Raw genomic sequence first — 22,056 nt, 5'->3', positions numbered from 1 at the left:
GCTAAAAGTGTGTGGCTATTTTTTCCCCACTATTTCCTGAAAAACAGTTCATTTAACGCCCACTCACCAAAAAATAAAAACAGTAATCTCACAACCAACCCCTAGTTTTTCAGTTATCCTTTTAATGAATATAACAAGTAAGATATTCTCAAACTGGACTAGTTCCAAGGGGCTTGGTCTCAGCTGTTCTGTCAGAATGGAATCTAAATTTGCTTGACTAGATTAACAATATTTTGTGCTGTGTAATCCCTCTGTCCCCAATCTATCTCTTCCACTCAAACCCCATCTTTAATAGAAACAACCTATCTCTTCTCAACTAAGGAAAAAAATACAAAGAAAGATCTTGTAATTCCCTCCTCCCCCATGTACACACACTAGTATAAACATCTGTTTTTTGATGCAGAATTGATTCGGGGCATGTGGACTAACAGAAGTCTTTTACTCTCAGCACTGAAGGCTGCTAAGTGAAAAAGCCTGAGGATCTGTCTCAGTTTAAGGGGGAACCAACCGGACACAGAGCCAGGCTCTATGGAAACAAATCAAGTCTGGGGAGGGCCTCCCTGTTCTGTGAAATTGGCTACTTAGCTGAGCCTAAGTAAACTAAGCATGCCTGGAAGCCAGTGTGGGCAAGAAGTGATTGCTGAGCAGACCGCTTCCGGGTCCCTGCCTTCTCTATCTACACAGGCTCCCAAGAATGGAGCCTGCTGGCAATTTATGCTACACCGAAACTGTTGTTCTAAAAACACGTCCAACACAGTTTTTAAATTTCTCCTCCACCTTCACAGTGGCCCTGTAGATGACAAACTGCTCATCATCATAATCATAATCAGCCTCAGATATCTTTACTCCTACTTTCCACAGTTATGATTAGATGTCTTACTCAAGGTCACGCAGGAAAAAAGAAGTTAGAGAAGGTTCAAAGACTTCATTCAAACACACAGTCCTATTTTGAAATACCCAAATTAGATTACCTCTAAACTATAGAAGAATTTCAAGTTCTACTAACAGAGCCACTTCATAAACAGATCACTTAGTAACTTTTTTTGTTCTCTATAAAAGGACCATGAACAACAAAAAAGATCTTCCAAACTGCATGAAGTATTTACTTTTTTCTAATTTTCAATCATGATATATTCAGAAAATGGAAACACAAAAAATAATCCCTCCCCCCACTTCGACCAGTGCAGCAGAGTATCTTCACTCTGATCAGCCACAAAATTAAGCTGGATTCCCAAAAGTACACTGCTGCAAAAAGTAGTCAAATGCTATTTAATGCTCTGCCCTAAGAAAGTCAGTCTTTCTCACCTGTGGCCCATCAACTATATTGGCACAATTTCTAGGCAGGTGTTAAGATGCCTGTAACATGCGTTCAGAATTAAAATCTAATGATTTCATGGAAAATTATCATGTTAGCTGAAAAGAGCAAAAGAAAAAAATATATTGTGATTACAAGTACATAAAGTACATAGCCACCTAAAAACGTACATGGAGAAATGAAACTGTTTTTGTGTTCATGTGACAAGATTATTTCTATATTAATCTTATTATTTTGCTATTCCTGTTAAAAGTTTTAAGTATCTAAAGGTGTATATTAAGATATAAGCATGAGCATATGAAGCAAAACTTGACTGCAGCCCAAAGGGCTATAAACTAGTCAAGAATAACCTTATCACTTAGCTGCCTGCCTGACCATATAAAAGTTTTTTCTGTGTGATTTCCTCCAAAGTTCATATCTGGTTGTGTAATAGAAAACCCACTGATCTCTGAATGTGATTTAAATGACTTTTTTTACAACACTGCATCAGTTACCTTGACATCTACATTGCTATTTCTTTATTTCTGGATTTCTTCTCCCCTTTACTAAATTTCTTATTATTCTTTTAACAAAAATCTAGAATGCTTACTATGTTCCAGGCATATGATATAATGATAGATAAGGAATTATAGCTGTCACCAAGGAATTTATAGATTTTGGCACCAACCATGTACAGGAACTGTTAAGACTCATCCCAATGTCACCATTATAGTCCAAATCACTTTATGTTTACAGTAAGAAACACCATCAGAATTCAAAAGGAAAAGACCTTTCCCAGAGAGTCCCATAAACAAAATAAATTCAGAAATCCTGTTGTTCTAGAACCCATATACTTGAACCCAAGATGGTTCTAGACAGGGGAATGCCAGAGCTAAAGAGCATTAGCTTCCAGGTGCCCCCAAAGACAAAACCGCCCCTCCATGGGGGCATTATTGGTAAAACACCAAGCAAACCTCTGTGTGTGTGTGTGTGTGTGTGTGTGTGTAGGGAAAGACTTTTGGTAGGTGAGCCTTATGATGCTCTCCAAACCATTTCCCAACTGTGACACTCTAACAGGAATAGGCCCTGGGTTGGTCACCCATAGGCCCTGGCAGGGCCAAGGAGACAGGGAGTGGACTAAAAAGAGTATTGATGCCCATGTCTGTTGTTACAGTAAATGTCTTTCCTTTTGGGAAATGGGGGAGTAGATAGATTGACAGAGAGATCCTTCTACCTTCAACTCACCAGAAATTAACAAAAAAGCAAGCTCTGAAAGACTAGTGTTATGGCCCATACAGAATGCGCTCCTATCCATGCAAGAAAATATCAAAGGGGCAAAACTGTCTGGGGAAGGATAAAAAGACACAGTAAATTAATGGTAATTCTGGCCAAATGGAAAAAGGGGTCCCTCAGCAGGAAGGGTTAGGAAAGAAACAAAATATGATTTAAGCATAATATTTGTAGCTAGGTTGCAAAAATGTGATGTTTCACAAATAAGAATTCAGCTTTAAATGATGTAAAACTAATGGTTCCTAAGTCGATAAAGAAAGAATTGCTCCATCTGATGGCTGAAGGTTGAGGTCGGGGCTAAAGTGGCTGAGGGACTTCTATTCTCCCACCTCGCAGTGGCTTTCTCCAAGGGCTCAGTGAAATGGCTGACCAGACCCATAAAATTACAATACAGCCCCTCCACTGGCCTTCTCCTTCACAGCCGCATCCCTGAACTCCAGATGAAATAAATACAGCATAATACAAAACCTGAAGATATATTTATTTCCCCCACCTTTAACTGTTTTCCCCATGAGAGAGGATAACCACATCTGGTAAGCTCTGTGGGGCGACCCCCATCTGCCACGGCCTCCCACGTGTATCAGCTGTACGCAGTTTACCTGGGCCTGCTCCTACACAAACCCAGTAATTCAAGGCCCTGCCACTGGTCTTGTTGATGTTATATCATTAGCTTCCTATTTTTTTCCCCAACATAGTCTATTAAAACCTAAGAAAAAAATGCTCACAGTTTATTCCTCAATAAAATAGTACAAGAATTCATTTCTATGCTGATTAAGACTTGCCAATTCCCTCTTTTCCGTTTCAGACTGAGGACAACCAAAAGAAATTATCTGGTAAAATTTTAGGAAGATAATAAAAGGTACAAATAAGATGGATAAGAAATTTGCACAGGTCTATGAGTAATGAAAAATAATAGTCTCTCATGTAAGTATCAGGACTTTAGAACTTGATGGCTTGTTAAATCTTATCGTAAAAATTAAACACTTTCATAACATTGAGCATTTTTTTTTTTAATTAAATCTTTGTAGTTTCAGGCAGGTATTCAGCTTAAGGTTTAGGGAAAATTGAAATAAAGAGAAGCTGCAGTCTGGGTGGTTATATTAATGACCATATAATTTGAAGGGAGAAAAGCTCAAGAGATACAAGCCCCAGACAAATGGAACTCAAGAGACTGACATCAACCTCAACAGAGTTAGTAATTAAGTGGATTACAGAGAAATTGGCTACTTGTATTTCTAATACTTCTATCCGTTAAGTGGTCTCAAAAAATATACATATATATATTGCTTTTGCTTTTTAAAAAAATATATAGTTAAGAGAAGGCATTCTCAAAATACTCTTATTAGGGGGAAAGTTACCTAATTTCTGTTATTTACACCTATAACCTCTTCATTTTATGACTGCTTTATCTTCTGTCCTTTGTTTATTGGTTGGACTTTGCTCAAATAAACACAAGTTTCATTGAAGCTGTGGATTTCAATCACACCGACTGCTGCTTTCCATTACTTGGCAGGACACACTAATCCTCACGGGATGTTCTAGTGGTCTCTTTAAAACTAAGCAAACAATGGTACTTTCATGAATAAAACTTCAGGTGTTAAAGGAATCCTGATCAAGTTGGATATGAGGATCCTACAATAAGAGGACTTTAAGGAGGGGCGCCTAGGTGGCTCAGTCAGGTCTGCCTTTGGCTCAGGTCATGATCTTGGGGTCCTGGGATGGAGCCCTGCATCAGGTTCCCTGCTCAGTGAGGAGTCTGCATCTCCCTCTCCTTCTGCCTTTGCCCCTCCCCTCCACTCGTGTTCTCGCTCTCTCTCTCTCAAATAAATAAATAAAATCTTTAAAAAACTTCAAGGAGCACCCCACCACTGCACAATAAAGATTTAATTCATGGACACTATTTCATTCAGTCCCGTTTATCACAAGACAGTATTTATTAGGTTTACAATATTCAACCCATGTTTTACTAAGAACACTTATAATTAGGACTCCAACTGCCTAGCATTAAAAATCATTTTTCACTTCAATCAAATATTTTACGCACTCTACTAAAACTAACCACTTGCTTCCTTTTAATTTAGTCTGAGTAACATCAGCAAAATTATAGTGAATTAGCAGTGGTCACTTTTTCTCCCAGACAAGTTTTAAGTTACAGCTACAAGTTTAAGATCTAAGTTCAATAAAATTTTAAAATACTCTGTCATATGAAAATCGAATAAGAGTATGCTAAATAAATGCTATAATTATTCAGATTAGTTAATATCTATTATTTTTACCTTGGATAATCCATGTTTTCATTTTCATTAAAAATCAAAAGTTCCGGGCGCCTGGGTGGCTCAGTCGTTAAGCGTCTGCCTTCGGCTCAGGTCATGATCCCAGGGTCCTGGGATCGAGTCCCACATCGGGCTCCCCGCTCTGCGGGAAGCCTGCTTCTCCCTCTCCCACTCCCCCTGCTTGTGTTCCTGCTCTCGCTATGTCTCTCTCTGTCAAGAAAATAAATAAAATCTTTAAAAAAAAAAAAAAATCAAAAGTTCCTTGGGCACATTTTCTTCTTAGTAAATACAGAATTAAAAGATCATATTACATAACTATTTTTGAAAATGTAGATAGTAAAAACAGTATATTGCTTTTACATATAGTTCCATGACAAAACCTATACCAAAAAGACACCAACAAAGGAACAATATACTTCACAACTAGGAACCAAGGAGCTATTTGAAATAAGGTATAAAATAATAAGATGACCATTTCCCAATTATACCCATATCCCCTAGTCTGCCACAAAAGTCCCTCAATTGAGTTAACGATGTTGTCTAAAAGTCACCAAAACAATCACCACCTTATAAAAACAGAACTGTCAAATTCATTATTTTAAATACCTTTCGGGGCGCCTGGGTGGCTCAGATGGTTAAGCGTCTGCCTTCGGCTCAGGTCATGATCCCAGGGTCCTGGGATCGAGTCCCGCATCGGGCTCCCTGCTAGGCGGGGAGCCTGCTTCTCCCTCTGCCTCTGCCTCTCTCTCTCTCTCTCTCTCTCTCTCTGACTCTCATGAATAAATAAATAAAACATTTTAAAAAATAAAATAAAATAAAATAAAAATAAATAAAATAAATAAAAAAATACCTTTCTACCACGAATCTATCCACGTGAATTTCCCCCAAAACGCCAACAGACCCAGTAGAAGAGGTGGGATAACACACAAACGAGCTCCACCCATTGTCTTAAATTATACAAAGTTCTCCTTTGACCAATGGAAAAATCAACACTTGCGATTTACATACAAAATGACACATTTCCATTTCAGGTATACAGTATACGAACATATTACTCATTTTAATTTTCTAAATCCTCAATTTCACGTTATCTGTTGCTGCAGAACTAAAGTTCCAACACACGGGAAAGGGAAACCAATCTAGCCACAACCTCACAAATCGGTCAATCTTGTCTTAATCCTCTTTGGGTTCAGATCAGCAACGACAGTCTATATTGCTAAGCACCAAGAACGTGAAAGTACTTTATAAATTACTTATTTAACATAACTCATAACCAAAATATTTTTGCAAATCTGAGATCAAAGGAAAAGGACAGTTTATTCATCAGCCTCCAGAGCAAGGAAAAATGTAAAGGATTTGCCTGAAATGACTCAGCAAATTGGCAGCAAAAATGAAAATCCAATTCCAGTTTGCCACCCAGGGACAGGTTCCAACCTACACGCTATTTTGAAAACTCCAATCTTAAAAAATACATATTTTGGGGTGAACTGCATGTAAACAGTAAGCCTATGTCCAAACTTCATCTCTCTAGTTGTCTTAACTAAGATAATTTAATGCATTCCCTACCTCATTTCACAAAGAATTTGAAATGACTTAAAAAGCAGACACAATGAAACCAAACAATAGAAATAAGCAAAATGCCACGACTAAGGAAAATATGTATAAGAACAGAAAAGAAAAAAAAAGGAACAGAAAGGGGCGCCTGGGTGGCTCAGTTGGTTAAGCGACTGCCTTCGGCTCAGGTCATGATCCTGGAGTCCCTGGATCGAGTCCCGCATCGGGCTCCCTGCTCGGCAGGGAGCCTGCTTCTCCCTCTGACCCTCCCCCATCTCATGTGCTCTCTCTGTCTCTCTCATTCTCTCTGTCTCAAATAAATAAATAAAATCTTTAAGAAAAAAAAAAGGAACAGAAAGAAAATGAAAATAAAGATCTGTTGGCAAACATAATAGGTTCCATGTTTTACATTATCCATAAGGACCGTGAACCAGGTCCCTAGAGCTGTCCCGCCCAACCCTTTTCACCTCATGATACATACAGAAAACTAGATTTGAACAGCCCACTGGAGTCAATGGAAGAGATGCGCAGGGCCCAGATGACTGGATTTCACCTGCCCAGCTACGGAGATCAGCTCTCAGGGCCTGTAATCCATTTGGATCACCCCAACACGATGTAGCACACGGGCTGGTAAGAAAGCAAAGGGCTTCCGGCCCCCTTAGTGCTTCTTCAAAGGCGCGCGGAGCATTATGGTAGACAATTACCTCAAAAACAGCCATAAAGCATCTCATACACGCACACATCAGAACAGGCGAGGGCGCAATGAAGGCAGGCATTCCCGCAGAGGGCTAACCCAAAGTGGGAGAACTGTGCTGATGAGCCATCAGACCCCACAGCCCGCATACTGCCCTCCATAAATAGTCTTTCTTTCAACCAGGCTTTTGATAAAAACCAGGAAGCAGCGGTTCAGAATTATGCTTCTCAGTGAGGACTAGAGTTTCTATACATTAAAAGTTAGCTGAGCAAATGGCCAAGTGGCCATACTTGTGTGAAAACTGAGGGGGCCCAGGCACACAGCTCCAGACCGGGCAAATGCCAGCTCACCACGCCAAGGCAGAGAGCTGGAAAAAAATAGCTCATTTTATTGCTGTGTTAGGTGTGCCTCTGATTTGTACTTATCTTTGAAAAACCGTCTTCTCTTTTGCTTTGGGGACAAATTCATAAACATTTAGGAGCCAAAGTAAATTCCACCTGCCTGCCCTGGCCAACTACAGAACCCACAGAGGTTTTCCAATTGTCCAGCACACCCTCAGTCCTGAGGCTCTGGGCCTCTTAACCTCCTAGTCACTACATCTTTGGCAGCCAAGTTGCTTTACCCTATTCTCCATGCCCAAGGGGAAAAGCCCATACATGATACTCAATACTTTAATACACTAAGTAAAATCTCAAACACCTGCCACCCTGGCTTCTGCTTGAGATTTCTCTCCTCCATCCCTTTGTTTGACCCCATGAATGGCAAACTTAGTTTAAAAAGTAAATCTAAAATAACTTAATCATGAAAATGGGAATGCCTATGCTTTTCATGTTTTGTTTTTTCCCTCTGTAGAGAGATGCAAATGTGGTGGTTGAAATGGTATCTATTAGAAGCCTGGAACAAATAATCATTTATGGCTACAACTGAAACCTCAACTCTATACCCTCAGAAAGAACCCTCGCTGGTTTCCAAGCTCAAGCAGGTCCCAGTTGGGTATGCTGTAACTTGATCTTGTCATAGGCAATAAGCAGCTATCACACAAGATACGTCAAGAAGATAGGCTTTTTGAAAGAATATTAGATAGGGAAATGCTCTTAGTTCTCACTCATCCATAAACATTGGCACATAGGAAACTACAAAACAAGTCATCAGTCACCCCAAATTCTCTATAGACAACAGAGTTGTTTTTTTTTTCAAGATTTTATTTATTTATTTTGACACAGAGAAAGAGATAGCAAGAGAGGGAACACAAGCAGGGGGAGTGGGAGAGGGAGAAGCAGGCTTCCCACTGAGCAGGGAGCCTGACGTGGGGCTCGACTTAACGACTGAGCCACCCAGCGCCCCGACAGCAGGGTTTTAAATGGGGCTTTCTTCAGGGAACCTTTGTGACCATGTTCCCATGACGCCTGTTTCTTTCCCATTATAACACTCAGCACACAGCATGAGTAGTGCTTATTTTAAGTCTGCCTTCCCTACCAGACTGTACACACCATGAAGACAGGAATCATCTGCCCTACTTAACCACTATATCCTTGGGACACTGCAGTGTTGAGTATGGAAGAAACTTTTTTTTTTTTAAGATTTTATTTATTTACTTGAGAGAGAGAGAATGAGAGAGAGAGCACAAGAGGGGGGAGGGTCAGAGGGAGAAGCAGACTCCCTGCTGAGCAGGGAGCCCGATGCGGGACTCGATCCCAGGACTCCAGGATCATGACCTGAGCCGAAGGCAGTCACTTAACCGACTGAGCCACCCAGGCACCCCAAGTATGGAAGAAACTTTTAAAATTTGTTGAATGAACTGTCCAAAGAAATTAAACAGGATAAATATTTCTTTCTGCTTTTATTCTTTACTTGCCCTCACTCATCCCAGACTATTTTCAGCTCAACATCACAGTGGCATCAATTGGGACACGGCTCAGTCTTCTCTCTTTAAAGATCAGAGAGACCCTGGAGAAACTGAACAGACAGGAATTGGGAGGTATACAATCAAGGCTAGGCCGTGTCAGAAACTTGCAGTTGGGAGGAACAGAAACCCACTGGAGTGAATGTAAGCACTAATGGACATATCTCTTGAATTCAAAGGCAGGAGCAGAGCCAGGCTTCTGGAGATCAGGGGGAGGAGGACAAAAACCTCCAGGCATCACCTGCTTAGGTTTCTCTCTCTCTAGAGCCAAGTGGCCCTTCCTCTCTGATTCATACTTCCTTTTAAGTGGATCAGCTTTCACTGTTTCTTTACGCACTTAAATACCTCACAGCTCTAAGGTTTACATGTTCCCAGCTCAAGGGACCAGCTGAGGTTTGAAACAAGCACTTCCTACTTCAAATTCTAAATCCTGGGAAAATCAGGTTGGCTCAGGAGCCAATAGCCTTAACCAGGCAAGTCTGGTCTCTCCTGGTTCCCTCCTAAAGGGGAAGCGGGAGCTTCTCAGAAAACACAGGGTATGAGGGCACACACCCAAAGCAGGTGTGTTTTTGATCATGATGTGTCTGCTCCTTATCCTTCTCTTGTCTACCACACCCTAAATTCATCCAGCCTTCTCACATTTACCCACCTTTCAGGCTCACTCCCAACCATCACACTTAGCCTTCACCGTTCACTCCTTCTCATCTAATACCTTCTGCTCTTCCCATCCGTGAAACTTCAAATTCTTCTCAATGCTACAAAACATTACTATCCTACCCTGAACATGACAAATATTATACTAAAAGGTATTTTAATAAACAAAATAAACAAATAAGCCATATATTACATGTATAAGATATTTTCTTTATGTTCTCTTCTGGATTTGGAATACTACTTATTATATACCACTATAAACACACCATATGGTCATATCTGCCTTGTGATGTCCATGTCATAGCCTCCGGATATCCTGTACCTTTCTACTTATTTTTAACTAATACCACAGAACCATTATTTAAGGATAAGACTAAGTAATCTCTTAACAAAACACCTTTCAATAGGAAGAAATGCAAAACAATCCTTTGGAAATTCAAAGCTATTTCAGGTTTTCTAACTGTCCAAAAATATAGCATAATTCCTTATGCAATAAGATCCTGCCTCTCTCAAGTTAAACAAAATGGACTCTTGCTCAAAGATCAGCTACTATGTTATCTGAATGCAGTCAATTCCTAGGAACATAAAAGCCAAGGCTATGTAAAGAACATAGCCTTCTGTTCTCTTACCTCTCTGTGGTAGTGGTAGCCATCCAACAATGGAAGATTATGGAAATCACCTTGACCATACGCACCTTATTCATCTGCAAACCCTGGCAACTAGCTCAATGGCCTGTATACAGCAAGTGCGCAATAAATGTTTGATCCACGAGAATGTGTACTTATAATGTATACTTAAATCTATGTATTTATAAATCAATACTATATATGCATAAGGCTTTCTATGTGTTCATATAAATGTGTGTAAATAGATCAGCATGTTGCCTATAATGCCAGAAGACAATCTTCTCAAACTTTAAAGGACATTCCAATCACCTAGGCATCTTATTAAAAATGCAGATTCTGATTCAGTAGATCTAGCAGGGAACCCAATATCTGCATTTCTAGTAAGTTCTCACGTGACCCTAATGCAGCTGGTCGAAACACATTTTAATAGCAAAGTAATGCCTTTTTCACTCCCTTTGGTAGAAGGCTATAGGCAAAATATGCAAATAATTCAAGGGTACTCCTTCTCAAAGACTGTGTTCAATCACTAGGAAAATGTCCGATGCTGTTCTCGGCACTCTTCTTTACTAACAGATTCAAGTCTGCAATAAGCATTTATGTATTGAGCACTTCTGCCTGGTGTAGGAGCTACAGCAACCTATAGTTATTCATACAGCTTCATAAATGATAAAAATGCAAGCAGAGGCTTCTTTGTATTCTCAGTGATATTCAAATAAAGAGAACATCATTCTCTGATGTTTGTGGATATGTGTGTATGGGGAAGGGGGCAGAGAAGCAATTGTTTAGGATCCTGTGTCTCCATGAAGTTCCTATTTGTGTTCATCTCAAGAAGATTCCTTGCTCACCATCCCCGAGCTCTCATCATTCTGCTCAGATCTGACTCTCCTCTGTCTTCATGGTCATGGGAGTGACAGACATCCCGACCTTCCCCACCTCCTCTAGTTAGATATCGTGTTAAGGTTGATGAAAAAAGCAAGATCACGGATAAGACTGGTTATATCACTCAAAGATCAGGAAAAACAGTCCATCAGAGAATTCCTTTCCCTTTCCTTTTACCTGAGCCCTCATCACTGCCACAGCTTAAAGAGAAAGTTCACTTAGGCCTTTTGCTATTGAATGCCGTCTGCTGGAGGCACAACAGGTCAGGGGCCAATATAAGAATCACAAGAATTTTCTTCTTCCCCAATGCAGGACTGACCACTTGGTTCAGCTTCGTGGTTATCATTTATTTACTATAAAATTCTAAAGACACGCAAAACCTCAAAGATAATTTGAAAATCACAGAAAGCCATTATATCCTTAATAATTCATTTGTTCATCAACAAGCAAAATTGCTGTTTAAGTTATCACAGTATTCTGTTGCCAGAGGCATAAACTTAATCACATCTACAATTTAGCATGAATTTATTTTGGCTGTACACTGTGGCATATACTTCCCAAATCAGGATACTCATATCAAGGGAAGAGGTGCACGCTGCAGTAAGCCAGAGGGTACCTGGCCCAAACAACAAACCTGAGGCATTTTTCTAGGGTGTCAATTTTAATTAAGATCTGAAGGAAGGGGAGTCAGGGACATGTTTACTAATATACCTAATAATGAATTTAAATAATTATCTTATACTCAAATAAACATGGAACAGGATGCCCAACCTTCACTAATTTTTAACAATAAAACATCAGACTAAAAAGAAATTTCCTATTTTGAGGAGCCAGCTCTTCTCTCCCTGGAGGAGAACTTCTGCCAGCACACCAATCTAAGAATCAGTCATATATATTTTTTTTAAATATATTTCAAAGATTAGCTATCAGCCCAAGGACATATTTCTCATATAAGAGCTTGAGAAAATAAGATTAACCTCCAATTAGAATGTTTCAATCTTAAGCAAATCCTTGTGAGAACTAAATCATCAAGCTGACTGTCTTGTATTTGAATGACTAACATAACAATAACGCAAGAACAAACTTACTTCACAAATGTAATCACCGGGCAAAATTTTAAATGTTGAAGGAAGTACTCCACGGAAAAGTTAAACAAAAAGTTGGAAAAGAGGGGGACAGCTGTAATCAGAGAGCCTGTATGCTGTAGTCCTTCTTCCATTAATCTTATTCAGAAACTATGAATATATAGTCAATGTCAGAACAATTTTCTTATTTTACATACTGAGAGCTAAAATGATTGAATATGGTACTTTCCATTATAATGATAATCCCAACCCTCAGACATCCCTACTCAAGAAGAAAATACAGAGAAGGCAATCTGGAAAGGAAGGGGAGGTGGGGTCCATGTCTGATTTTTAAAGACCGAGATCCAGATACTTACAAGGCATCACTTGATATATGCTTGGCCAATATTGTCCGCTGTCTCTCTTTAGCCATACACGAACGGTCCTGCAAAAGGAAAAAATATGTGTGTTAACAATCACAGCGTTTTTAGTCATGGGAAAATGTTGACAGACAGAAACCAAACCTCTTGACTTTAACTATATACATCTTAACTATATATATTTTATATACATATAGATCTCAACCATAAATATTTACTTATATATAAATATATATATGCACACCACTTATGCCTCTTCATAGATTGTATATTCCTTAAATTTAAGGCTTGTGTATACTTAGAATTACATTACTCTTGAAGTATTATCCTCACATATGTCTACATACACACATGCAACAGTGAAAGTGTTTGAAAATCACTACTTTTGTTGTTGTTTTGCGTGTCCAAGTTTGTGACCTTTGCCTTAGTCTGCTGGAAGCATTCATCTGTCCAGGGAGTTTTAGGTTTTACTAGTAAAGGAAGTGTGAAGAGATAAAATGAAGCATCTTACATACACAGAAGGGTTACACAGTAAATCCATAGTCTCACAGGCCAGGCCATTGCCTTGAGAGAGGGTTTTTCCAGTCATGGTCAGGTAATGTAAACTCTGAGACTCAGATTCCTGAGCTAGAAGGCCGACCAATGGGCCCAGGTGGAACCTGGAAATCCTGCAGCAAAGGCTGTGGATGAAGTTCCGGGCCAGTAGGCCCAGATACAGACATGGAAGAGACCCAGAGGAGCTCAGAGAGAAGGAGCCAGAGAGAAAATGAAGCAGTCAGGGAGCACCACTAGGTTCTCACCAACTAGAAAGGCCCCACCATGAGTTACACTAGCCATGACATCATCTGCACAGGCCAGCAAGGCAAACACATCGAGAAGGTAATGGAACATTCCTCCAGAGGCCAAAGGAGGTAGCAGAAATCAAACCAAGGGAAATAAGCAGTTCCCCACTGGTGGGAGATGATATAGGCCACATCCCTCACCCCAAACACTTAAATCATCCAGGGTAAAAAGCAGACAAAGACTGAGTATCTTTATCTCACACTATTTAAGTCATTGTACTAGACTAAGTTTTAAATTGTATTGGATTTTTCCCCTAGCTGATCAATGGGTCTTCTCCTGTATGGAGTAGAAAGAGAAAAACTAGACTAACTACAGACACAATAAAGAAATGCCATTTTCTCCGCACAGCCGCAAGATAAAATGTAGTGATATACAGTGATGAAACTACATATACATGCAAAAATTTCATCTTCTTGTTCAACTATCCTAATTTATGAGAGGGACAGATGTAATGGCAAATAATTTGTAAAAAGTAATTCCATACATACACCATTTATATACATAGCAGCTTCACTTAAACAATTTTTTTTTAATATCCTAGTACGACATTTTAATATTGACACTGTTACCTCAACAAAAATAAATACAGGTGACATCACAGAAAATGGCACAGTAGGAAGCTCCAGGAATCAGTCCCTACACCAAAACAGCTACTGAGCTGGCAAGAACTGTCAGAATCACTATTTCAGAACTCTAAAGTCTAGTTAGGCACTTGCAGCATCTAAAAATCACAAGTATGTGGAAATTAAACAACATAACCTTAAACAACCAATGGATCAAAGAAGAATTGCTAGGAAAATCAGAAGATATTCTGAAATGAATGAAAATGAAAACAGACATAATAAAACCAATGAGGGGCAGTGAAAGCAGTACTCGGAGGGTAATGGGTAATAAATGCCTATATTAAAACAGAAGAAAGATCTCCAATCAACAACCTTGCTTTACACAACCTTGATTTACATACAGAAAATCCCAATGAATCCACAAAAGCACTACGAGAGCTAATAAACAAATTAAGCAAAATTGCATGGTACAAGATCAATACACAAAAATCAGTTGTGTTTCTATATACCAGCAACAAGAATTGTGAAAAGAAAATTAAGAGAACAATTCCACTTATAACAGCATCCAAAAGAATAAAACCCCCAGGAATATATTTAACCAAGGAAGTGAAGGCCTTGCACAGTGACAACTACAAACACTGCTGAAAGAAATCAAAGAAGATACAATGGGAAGATAAATGGGAAGGCATCCCATGTTCATCAATTGGAAGACTGGATATTAATATGACAATACTCCCCAAAGCAATCTACAGACTGAATGCAATTCCTATCAAAATTCCAACTTTTATTGCAGACATGGAAACATCAATCTTCAAACGTACATGGAATTGCAAAAAGCCCCAAATAGCCACAACAATATTGGAAAGAAAAACAAAGTTGGAGGCCTCCCACTTCCTTATTTCAGAACTTACTACAAAACTTCAGTAATCAAAACAGCATAGTATTATTAGGAGAAGGTTAGTTTGGGATCAACAGAGTGAAGGAGAGAGTCCAGGGATAGGTGCAAACATCTATGGACCATACATTTTTGACTAGGGTGCCAGGATACTTAAAACGGGAAAAGAATAGTCTCTTCAATAAATGGTGCTAGGACAACTAGATAAACACACTCAGAGAAATGAAGTTGGACCTCAATTTCACATACAAAAACTAAGGATAGATCAATGACCTAAATATTGCAGCTAAAACTAAAACTATTAAAGGAGAACACAGAGGCAAATCTTCATGACCCTGCCTTCAACAATGGATTCTTGAATTAGACACCACAGCCTGAGCACAAAAAAATAAATAAATTAGACCTCTTAAAAATTCAAAACTTTTGTGCAACCAGGGACATCATCAAGAGAATGGGAGGACAATCTACAGAATGGGAGAAGATGTTTGCAAATCATATAGATGATGGAGATTTGGTGCCCATTCTATGTAAGAAACTCTTGCAACTCAACAACAACAAAATGACAAACAACCCAATTAAAGGATGGACAAAGGACTTTAGTAATTTTAGACATTTTCCCAAAGATTAACAAGTGGCCAACAAACACATGAAAAGATGTTCAACATCACTGGTCAATAGGAAATGCAAATCAAAACCATAGTAAGATACCATTTCCCACTCACTATGAAGGCTATAATAATTTTTTTATGGAAGTAGGTGTTCTAGAGGCTGTAGTGAAATAGGAACCCTCGTACATTGCTGGTAGGAATGTAAAATGATGCAGCCATTGTTGAAAATAGTTTGGCAGTTCCTCAAAAAAACAGTAAACCATATGACCCACTAATTCTACTCCTAGGTATGTGCTCAAAAGAATTGAAAACAGGTATGCAAACAGATATGTGTTCATGTATTTCATAACAGCACAATTCTTGCCATATGCAACAACATGGATGGATTGAGAGGATAATGCTAGGTGAAGTAAGTCAGTCAGAGAGACAAATACGATTTCACTCATATGTGGAATTCAAGAAGTAACAGACTCTTAAAGATAGAGAACAAACTGGTAGTTGCCAGAGGGGAGGTGGGTGGGGGATGGGTGAAATAGGTAAAGGGGATTAAGAGTACACTTAATCATGATGAGCACTGAGTAATGTACAGAATTGTTGAATCACTACACTGGGCACCTGAAACTAATATAACACTGTATGTTAACTACACTGGAATTTAAAAAATTAATTAATTTTTTTAAAAAGAAAAAAATAACAGCACAATTCACAATGGCCAATAGGTACAAAGAACCCAAATGTCTATCAGCAGATGAATGGAAAAACAAATTGTATATATAATATAATATTATCAGCCATGAAAAGGAGTGAAGTATTGATACATCTTAAACTTGTATGAACCTCAAAAACTACACTCAGTAAAAGCAGCCAGACAAAAAAGGTCACATATTGTTTAATTTTTTTAAATGAAATGTCCAAAATAGACAAATCTATAGGGACAGAAAGATTAGAAGTTGTCAGGGGATGAGGGTGGGGGCACAAGGGGAGTAATTACTCAGTGGGTAATGGTGTGTTCTTCTGGGGTGACGACAAAGTTTTGAAACTAAAGATAGCTGGTGGGTACACCGCACTGTGCATGCACTAAATGCCACTGAATTGTACATTTTAAAGTGGTTTGCTATATGTTATGTGAATTTCACCACAATAAACATTTAAGAACAAGCAATACAGACTCTGCCTGGAGTTGAGGCAACCACCTTCGATCATGAGACAAGCTTGAGGACAGAAGTGGACATGCTGAGGTCCACAGGGTTGAAGGAAGAAAGGGCCTGGCCTCAATAATGCCCCTGTTCCACCAACTCTTTAGAATAACTGTAGACTTGTTTGTGAGATGATTTCCTTTATTTTTACCCAAAAATCACTGTTAGATGGATTTTGTTACCAGGATCCGAATACATGTCAATGGATAGAGAAGATGAAGGAAAGGAACATCTTTCTTTAGGTTTGGGGTTTGTCCAACTACATGATAGTGCGGTCATTCAGAAATGAGGAACAATGGAAAAGGGCAGGACGTGGGGTGAGAATCATGAGCTCAATTTTGAACATTTAAATCAGAGGTGTCTTTGAGTTAGCCAAGAGTTCCTAGTTAGTGAAAAAGGAGAATTATAATTAGAACCTATGGCAGAAAGTTGTTGTGAAGATTAAACGTAAGGTTCTTTTTTTTTTCAAAGATTTATTTATTATTTTAGAGAGAGAACGAGAGATCGTGCACGTGGGGGGGGGGGCAGAGGGAGAGAGGGAGAGAATCTCAAGCAGACTCCCCGATGAGTGTGGAGCCCGACATGGGGCTCGATCTCATGACCCTGAGGTCATGACCTAAGTCAAAATCAAGAGTCAGACGCTCAACCCCGACTGAGCCCCCTGGGCGCCCTTAAATGTAAGGTACTTGACATACGGCAAGCATTCAGTAATTGCCAACAATTATTATTATTGTCATTATTATCACTATTTTTTTAAAAAAACATATGAATCTACCATAGCTTGGGACAGTTCAAGATCCAAAGCCTTTCTGGCTTTGCCAACGTACCGAACATTTGAATCCTTGATGTAAGGGATTTTCTCCTCAACTTACAAAGATGTCCTGTTCCTTTATCTATTCCTTTTACATGTACTGAGTATCTGCCATGTGCCAGACATCGTGCAGGAGCTCCACGTGGACAGACAAGTGAACATCATTACAACTGTGAACGATAAGGGCTATGAGGTATTTGGAATCCACGTAAGGCAATGTCGGAAAGGTATGTAATCCACATGGGAAAGGGTCGCAGGCTCGGGGGGGGATGGCATTATCTATTACTCCATTTACTTCCTTCATTGCACTGGCCACAATCTGTTATTTGATTTACCCACTGGTAAATGTGTTTATTATCTGAAAAATAAAAATAAGAAAACAGCATGATGACAAAGGACATTCTTTTCTTCTAGCCAGAGGCTGCCAGAGTGTATGGCACATGGCAAATACATGGTAAATATGTGCTGGATGAATGAAAATACGTTAGTCCAAGGCGGCAGAGACTGCTGGTTGTCTATGCTAGATTCATTCTCCTCTTCTTCCTTAGCAGATGTTACAGTGACCTGAGAGGGAGGGGCAGAGCACAAAGGCCAATAAATAGAAGACAACAGACCGCAAGCTAGACAGGACACTTGGCAGAGGTCATTCGCTATGGATACTACTATACTCAAACAAAAACGAAGTCGGGCTTTTCAGGGGACTGTTTTGCCCACAAAATTCCAAACGTGGCCTCCCGACAATCCCAACAATTATTAATCTCATGTCACCAATGTGGGCTCTGAAGCACAGAGAGCCCCCCGGTGACACAGAACCACCATCTGAACCCACACCGTGTCTAGCCTCCAAGGCTGCTCCTCTCAACCACCACACTATGCAAAACTCTTCCCACTACGGGAGGGACAGGAAGGCAGGAGAACAGAGCAAGTTGCATTTCCAACGTACTGAGTTTAAAATAACTATAGATGTGGACCAGCTTCTTCTGTGAGGATTAGAGCTGAAGGGAGCACCTAAGCCAGGCGCACCCAGACTGTAACACTACCATGACGTTAGTGCAATCGATGCTCCTGGTCTTGCAGATGCATAAATTATAAGGGTATATAGATACATATCTATGTACGTATGTACATATAAACATTTAAGTAACAGTGATTCTAAAAATTCCAGTAAAAAAGGCACGTAACAATACAGCTAATACACGTCTGTTTTAAGATTTTTTTTAAATAGCTGTATAGGTCAAAAGGGTGGCAGGTTAGTATTAGTTTTAACTTTAATAATAGTGACAAGCCTTTTTACAGAAACAACAGCCCCCAAAACACTCTGCGTATACATATATTCCTTACACTAGCTCTATGAAACAGAAATCATCCTTTACAGGTGAGAAGGCCCAGAGAATTTAAACAATTTGCCCGAACAGATCGATAACCTGCAGTTATTTTAAATTCTGTACTCTCTTCATTAAACATAATGCCTTCCTTATACCAACATGTATTAAGAGCAATTGATAATTTTACAATGAAAAATAAAATTATATTAAAGTATTTGTTCCCTTATCTTTAGAGGTGTATTAACAGTTAAAAAAAAAAAAAAAAAGGGCACTACATCCTAGAGGTCAAAAGTAAAATTTGCATAGCTAGGAATTTCCTAGATGAATGTAAATTCCACTATACAAAGCCTGTAAGTATTAATTTTTTTGCAAATTATATTTTTAAAGCAACACAAAATGTTTTTAATAGTAAGTGAAAAACTTTTTTCCTTGGAAAAAAATTCAAAAAAACCAGCTGTGATTAAGAGTCATGGTTAAGCCAGTAGAGGTCAGTGTATTGGAGAAAAACGCATGCCCCTCCTGAAAAGCAGAGAAATTGCATTCACCCCACACAAAGCCCTGGGCTCACAGGAACCCGACAGAGCCACACACCTTGCACCGTCCACCTTACCAGGTCCTGTCTTTTTCTCCCCTCCTAACCCCCTCCCCCAAGCTCTCACCAAAGGCAGAAACAGACACTGGGACAGTTGGGATAAAGAAGCAATTCTCGTCTCAAAAATAATATGACAAGATATCCCCGGGGGGCCTCAGTCAGTTTAGCAGCTGGGCTATTTTGAAAACAGCATCATCTTATTCTATATTGGACACAATTCACCACATTTCAACAGGTAAACATTACTTTTATTTTATTTTATTTTTTTTTTTTAAAGATTTTATTTATTTATTTGACAGAGAAAGACACTGCGAGAGAGGGAACACAAGCAGGAGGAGTGGGGGAGGGAGAAGCAGGCTTCCCACGGAGCAGGGAGCCCGATGCGGGGCTCGATCCCAGGACCCTGGGATCATGACCTGAGCCGAAGGCAGATGCTTAACGACTGAGCCACCCAGGCGCCCCTCAACAGGTAAACATTACTTTTAAATATTGGCCTTAAATATTATTCCTTAAACCTAAAAGAGTTTTTCTTTTTCTTTTCATTTTTAAGGTGAAAACAAGATGCTGGATGAATTGTAGTATTTATCAACACTCCACCATGATCAGCACAAGTTGGCTCCTTGACTTGAGCTCTAAATACCATCAGAGAAGGAATCACATTTTCTCATACTCGGCGTCTGCCCAGGGCCAAGCTCCATGCCAGGTCCAAAAAGTGGTACTCATCATTTCCAACAGATCAAGAGGATCAGTCAAAAGTTCCTCCCCACAGCCACCCACCCCCAACCTGTCCACTGCCAGGAAATTCTCTGATCACATCTGCAGAGACCTTGTGCAGAATGGCAGCAAAGAAGCTGATCTGAAACCAAGAAATCTGCACACTGTGCTGGGGGTTGATGGGGAGGGAACTGTAAATTCTTCATTCTATAGCTCCAGGGTCTACCAGTACCCTAAAGAAATGAGAACTGGAAGGGCATTCCGATCCTGCCTCCCATCCCACTCCAACTCCCTCCAAAGAATGGAATCCACTGCCTGCCTCCACTACAACCTTAACCAGCATAGGTGTGACCTCCTCCCAGGCAGCCCTCCCCAGGAGCCCCCCCAGTAGCCAATGTGATCAAACTTTCAATCCAGCAAGGGAGTCAAATGCTCCCTTCATGAGATCCCCAAATTTTAGTCTGCACCTGACTTTCTTGTTTTGAACTGTGCTAAATACACACAAGCTGGCAACAGAGTTTAGTAACCCAGAGTTGCTGAACTGTGTGTGTGTGACATAGACACACGGACGGACACACACACACACACATACGGCCAAGCACCAGACCAGGCCCACTCCCACCCCCATCGTATCCAGGAAAAATATACCCTTTGTTCTAAATTCTAGCAGTCTTTGAGAATCCACTTAATATAGATGGAGGCAATGAACTGCAGGGACTGGAACAACTTGGATTTTCCAAGACCATTCAAATCTCAAAGTTCGGGGTTCTGCCCCATTGCCTCACAAGCGCGTTTACGTACATTCAATCACTGACCTGTTGATCACTGATCCACTCATAAACATTCACTAAACACCTACTAGGCACTAGTATGGGAAATGCACTGGAAGCACAAACACAAACAAGTGCCACCTCTGTTCTCCAAAACGCACCACCCACTGCATGCGGCAGGTGGCAGGGCATTACAACCCAGCCACGTAAGAGCTTGGGTAGGAGAAGCCCATGCTGTTCAAGAAACATGGGGGGCATCTAACTCTGAAATGCAGCCTGGGTTAGATGTTAGGGAAAGCGTGCCAGAGATGACGGTGTCTGAAATGCAGGAGGGGGCAGCATCTACCCGAGGAAGGGGGCCGGGGGTGGGAGTGTGCTCCTGGAGCACAAGGAGGCGTGGGGGCAGGAAGGGGCAAGATGGGAGTAAGGAGACACCAGCTGGACAGAGGAGCAGGCGGGAGGCCACACAGGGCTCTGTAGGCCATGCTGCCGAGGCTCGGTTTTACTCTGAGGACAACAGGGAGCCACTGAAGGCCAACCAGCCAGTCACAAAATCACAATTTTTTTGTTTGTTTGGGGAAGCCTGGAAGAAGCCTGCTTACCCTGAAGCGACCAGTTTGGTTAGCCGGTAAACCAGGCAAAAAAGGATGCGGCTCGGGACAAGAGAAGAAGGCAGACGTTAGAGCACTTAGGAGGTGGAAGCATCCGGACTCGGGGGCTGACTGGGTGTGGGGAGCTGCATGAATGGTAGTCCCATTCACCAGGAAGTGACTTTTGTAGAAGGCAATGCTGACTTGATCTTGAACTTGCTGCGTGTGGGGATGCTCCAGTTAGGACTGTCGAGAAGTGAACTGCCTGCCTACTTGGGAGTCCATGGGCGTCTTGAGACCTGAGCTGAAGATCAAGATTTGCGAAGTTACCAACACATAAGCAGTAGCTAAGCCACTGGTAAGTAAGAAGAACAAAGAAGACCAAAGACGAACCCCAGAATAACACCAACAGTTAAGGGGTGCAGCACGCAGAAGATCCGCAATGACTTAGGTGTGGGCCGCCAAGGATGTAGAACAAACAGCCTTCACTTCTCAGACACAGCACGTGTCCTCATTTTGGGTCCAGAAAATAAGGTCA

The 22,056-nt window shown here is 40.4% G+C and overlaps 1 protein-coding gene across 1 annotated transcript in view; it reads right to left on the bottom strand.

Annotated features, from left to right (window-relative positions):
• Positions 1-22,056, bottom strand: part of WDFY2 (WD repeat and FYVE domain containing 2) — a 175,705-nt gene that overhangs the window by 90,630 nt on the left and 63,019 nt on the right. The window contains exon 2 of the mRNA XM_036101319.2: positions 12,609-12,676. Within this exon, the coding sequence (XP_035957212.1) occupies positions 12,609-12,676 (68 nt within the window). The remainder of the gene's footprint in view (positions 1-12,608; positions 12,677-22,056) is intronic.

This window comes from Halichoerus grypus, chromosome 4, assembly GCF_964656455.1.
Source record: "Halichoerus grypus chromosome 4, mHalGry1.hap1.1, whole genome shotgun sequence".
Classification (NCBI taxonomy): Eukaryota; Metazoa; Chordata; class Mammalia; order Carnivora; family Phocidae; genus Halichoerus; species Halichoerus grypus.
Note: the sequence above shows the minus strand (reverse complement) of the source record. Positions and strands in the feature narration are given on the sequence as shown.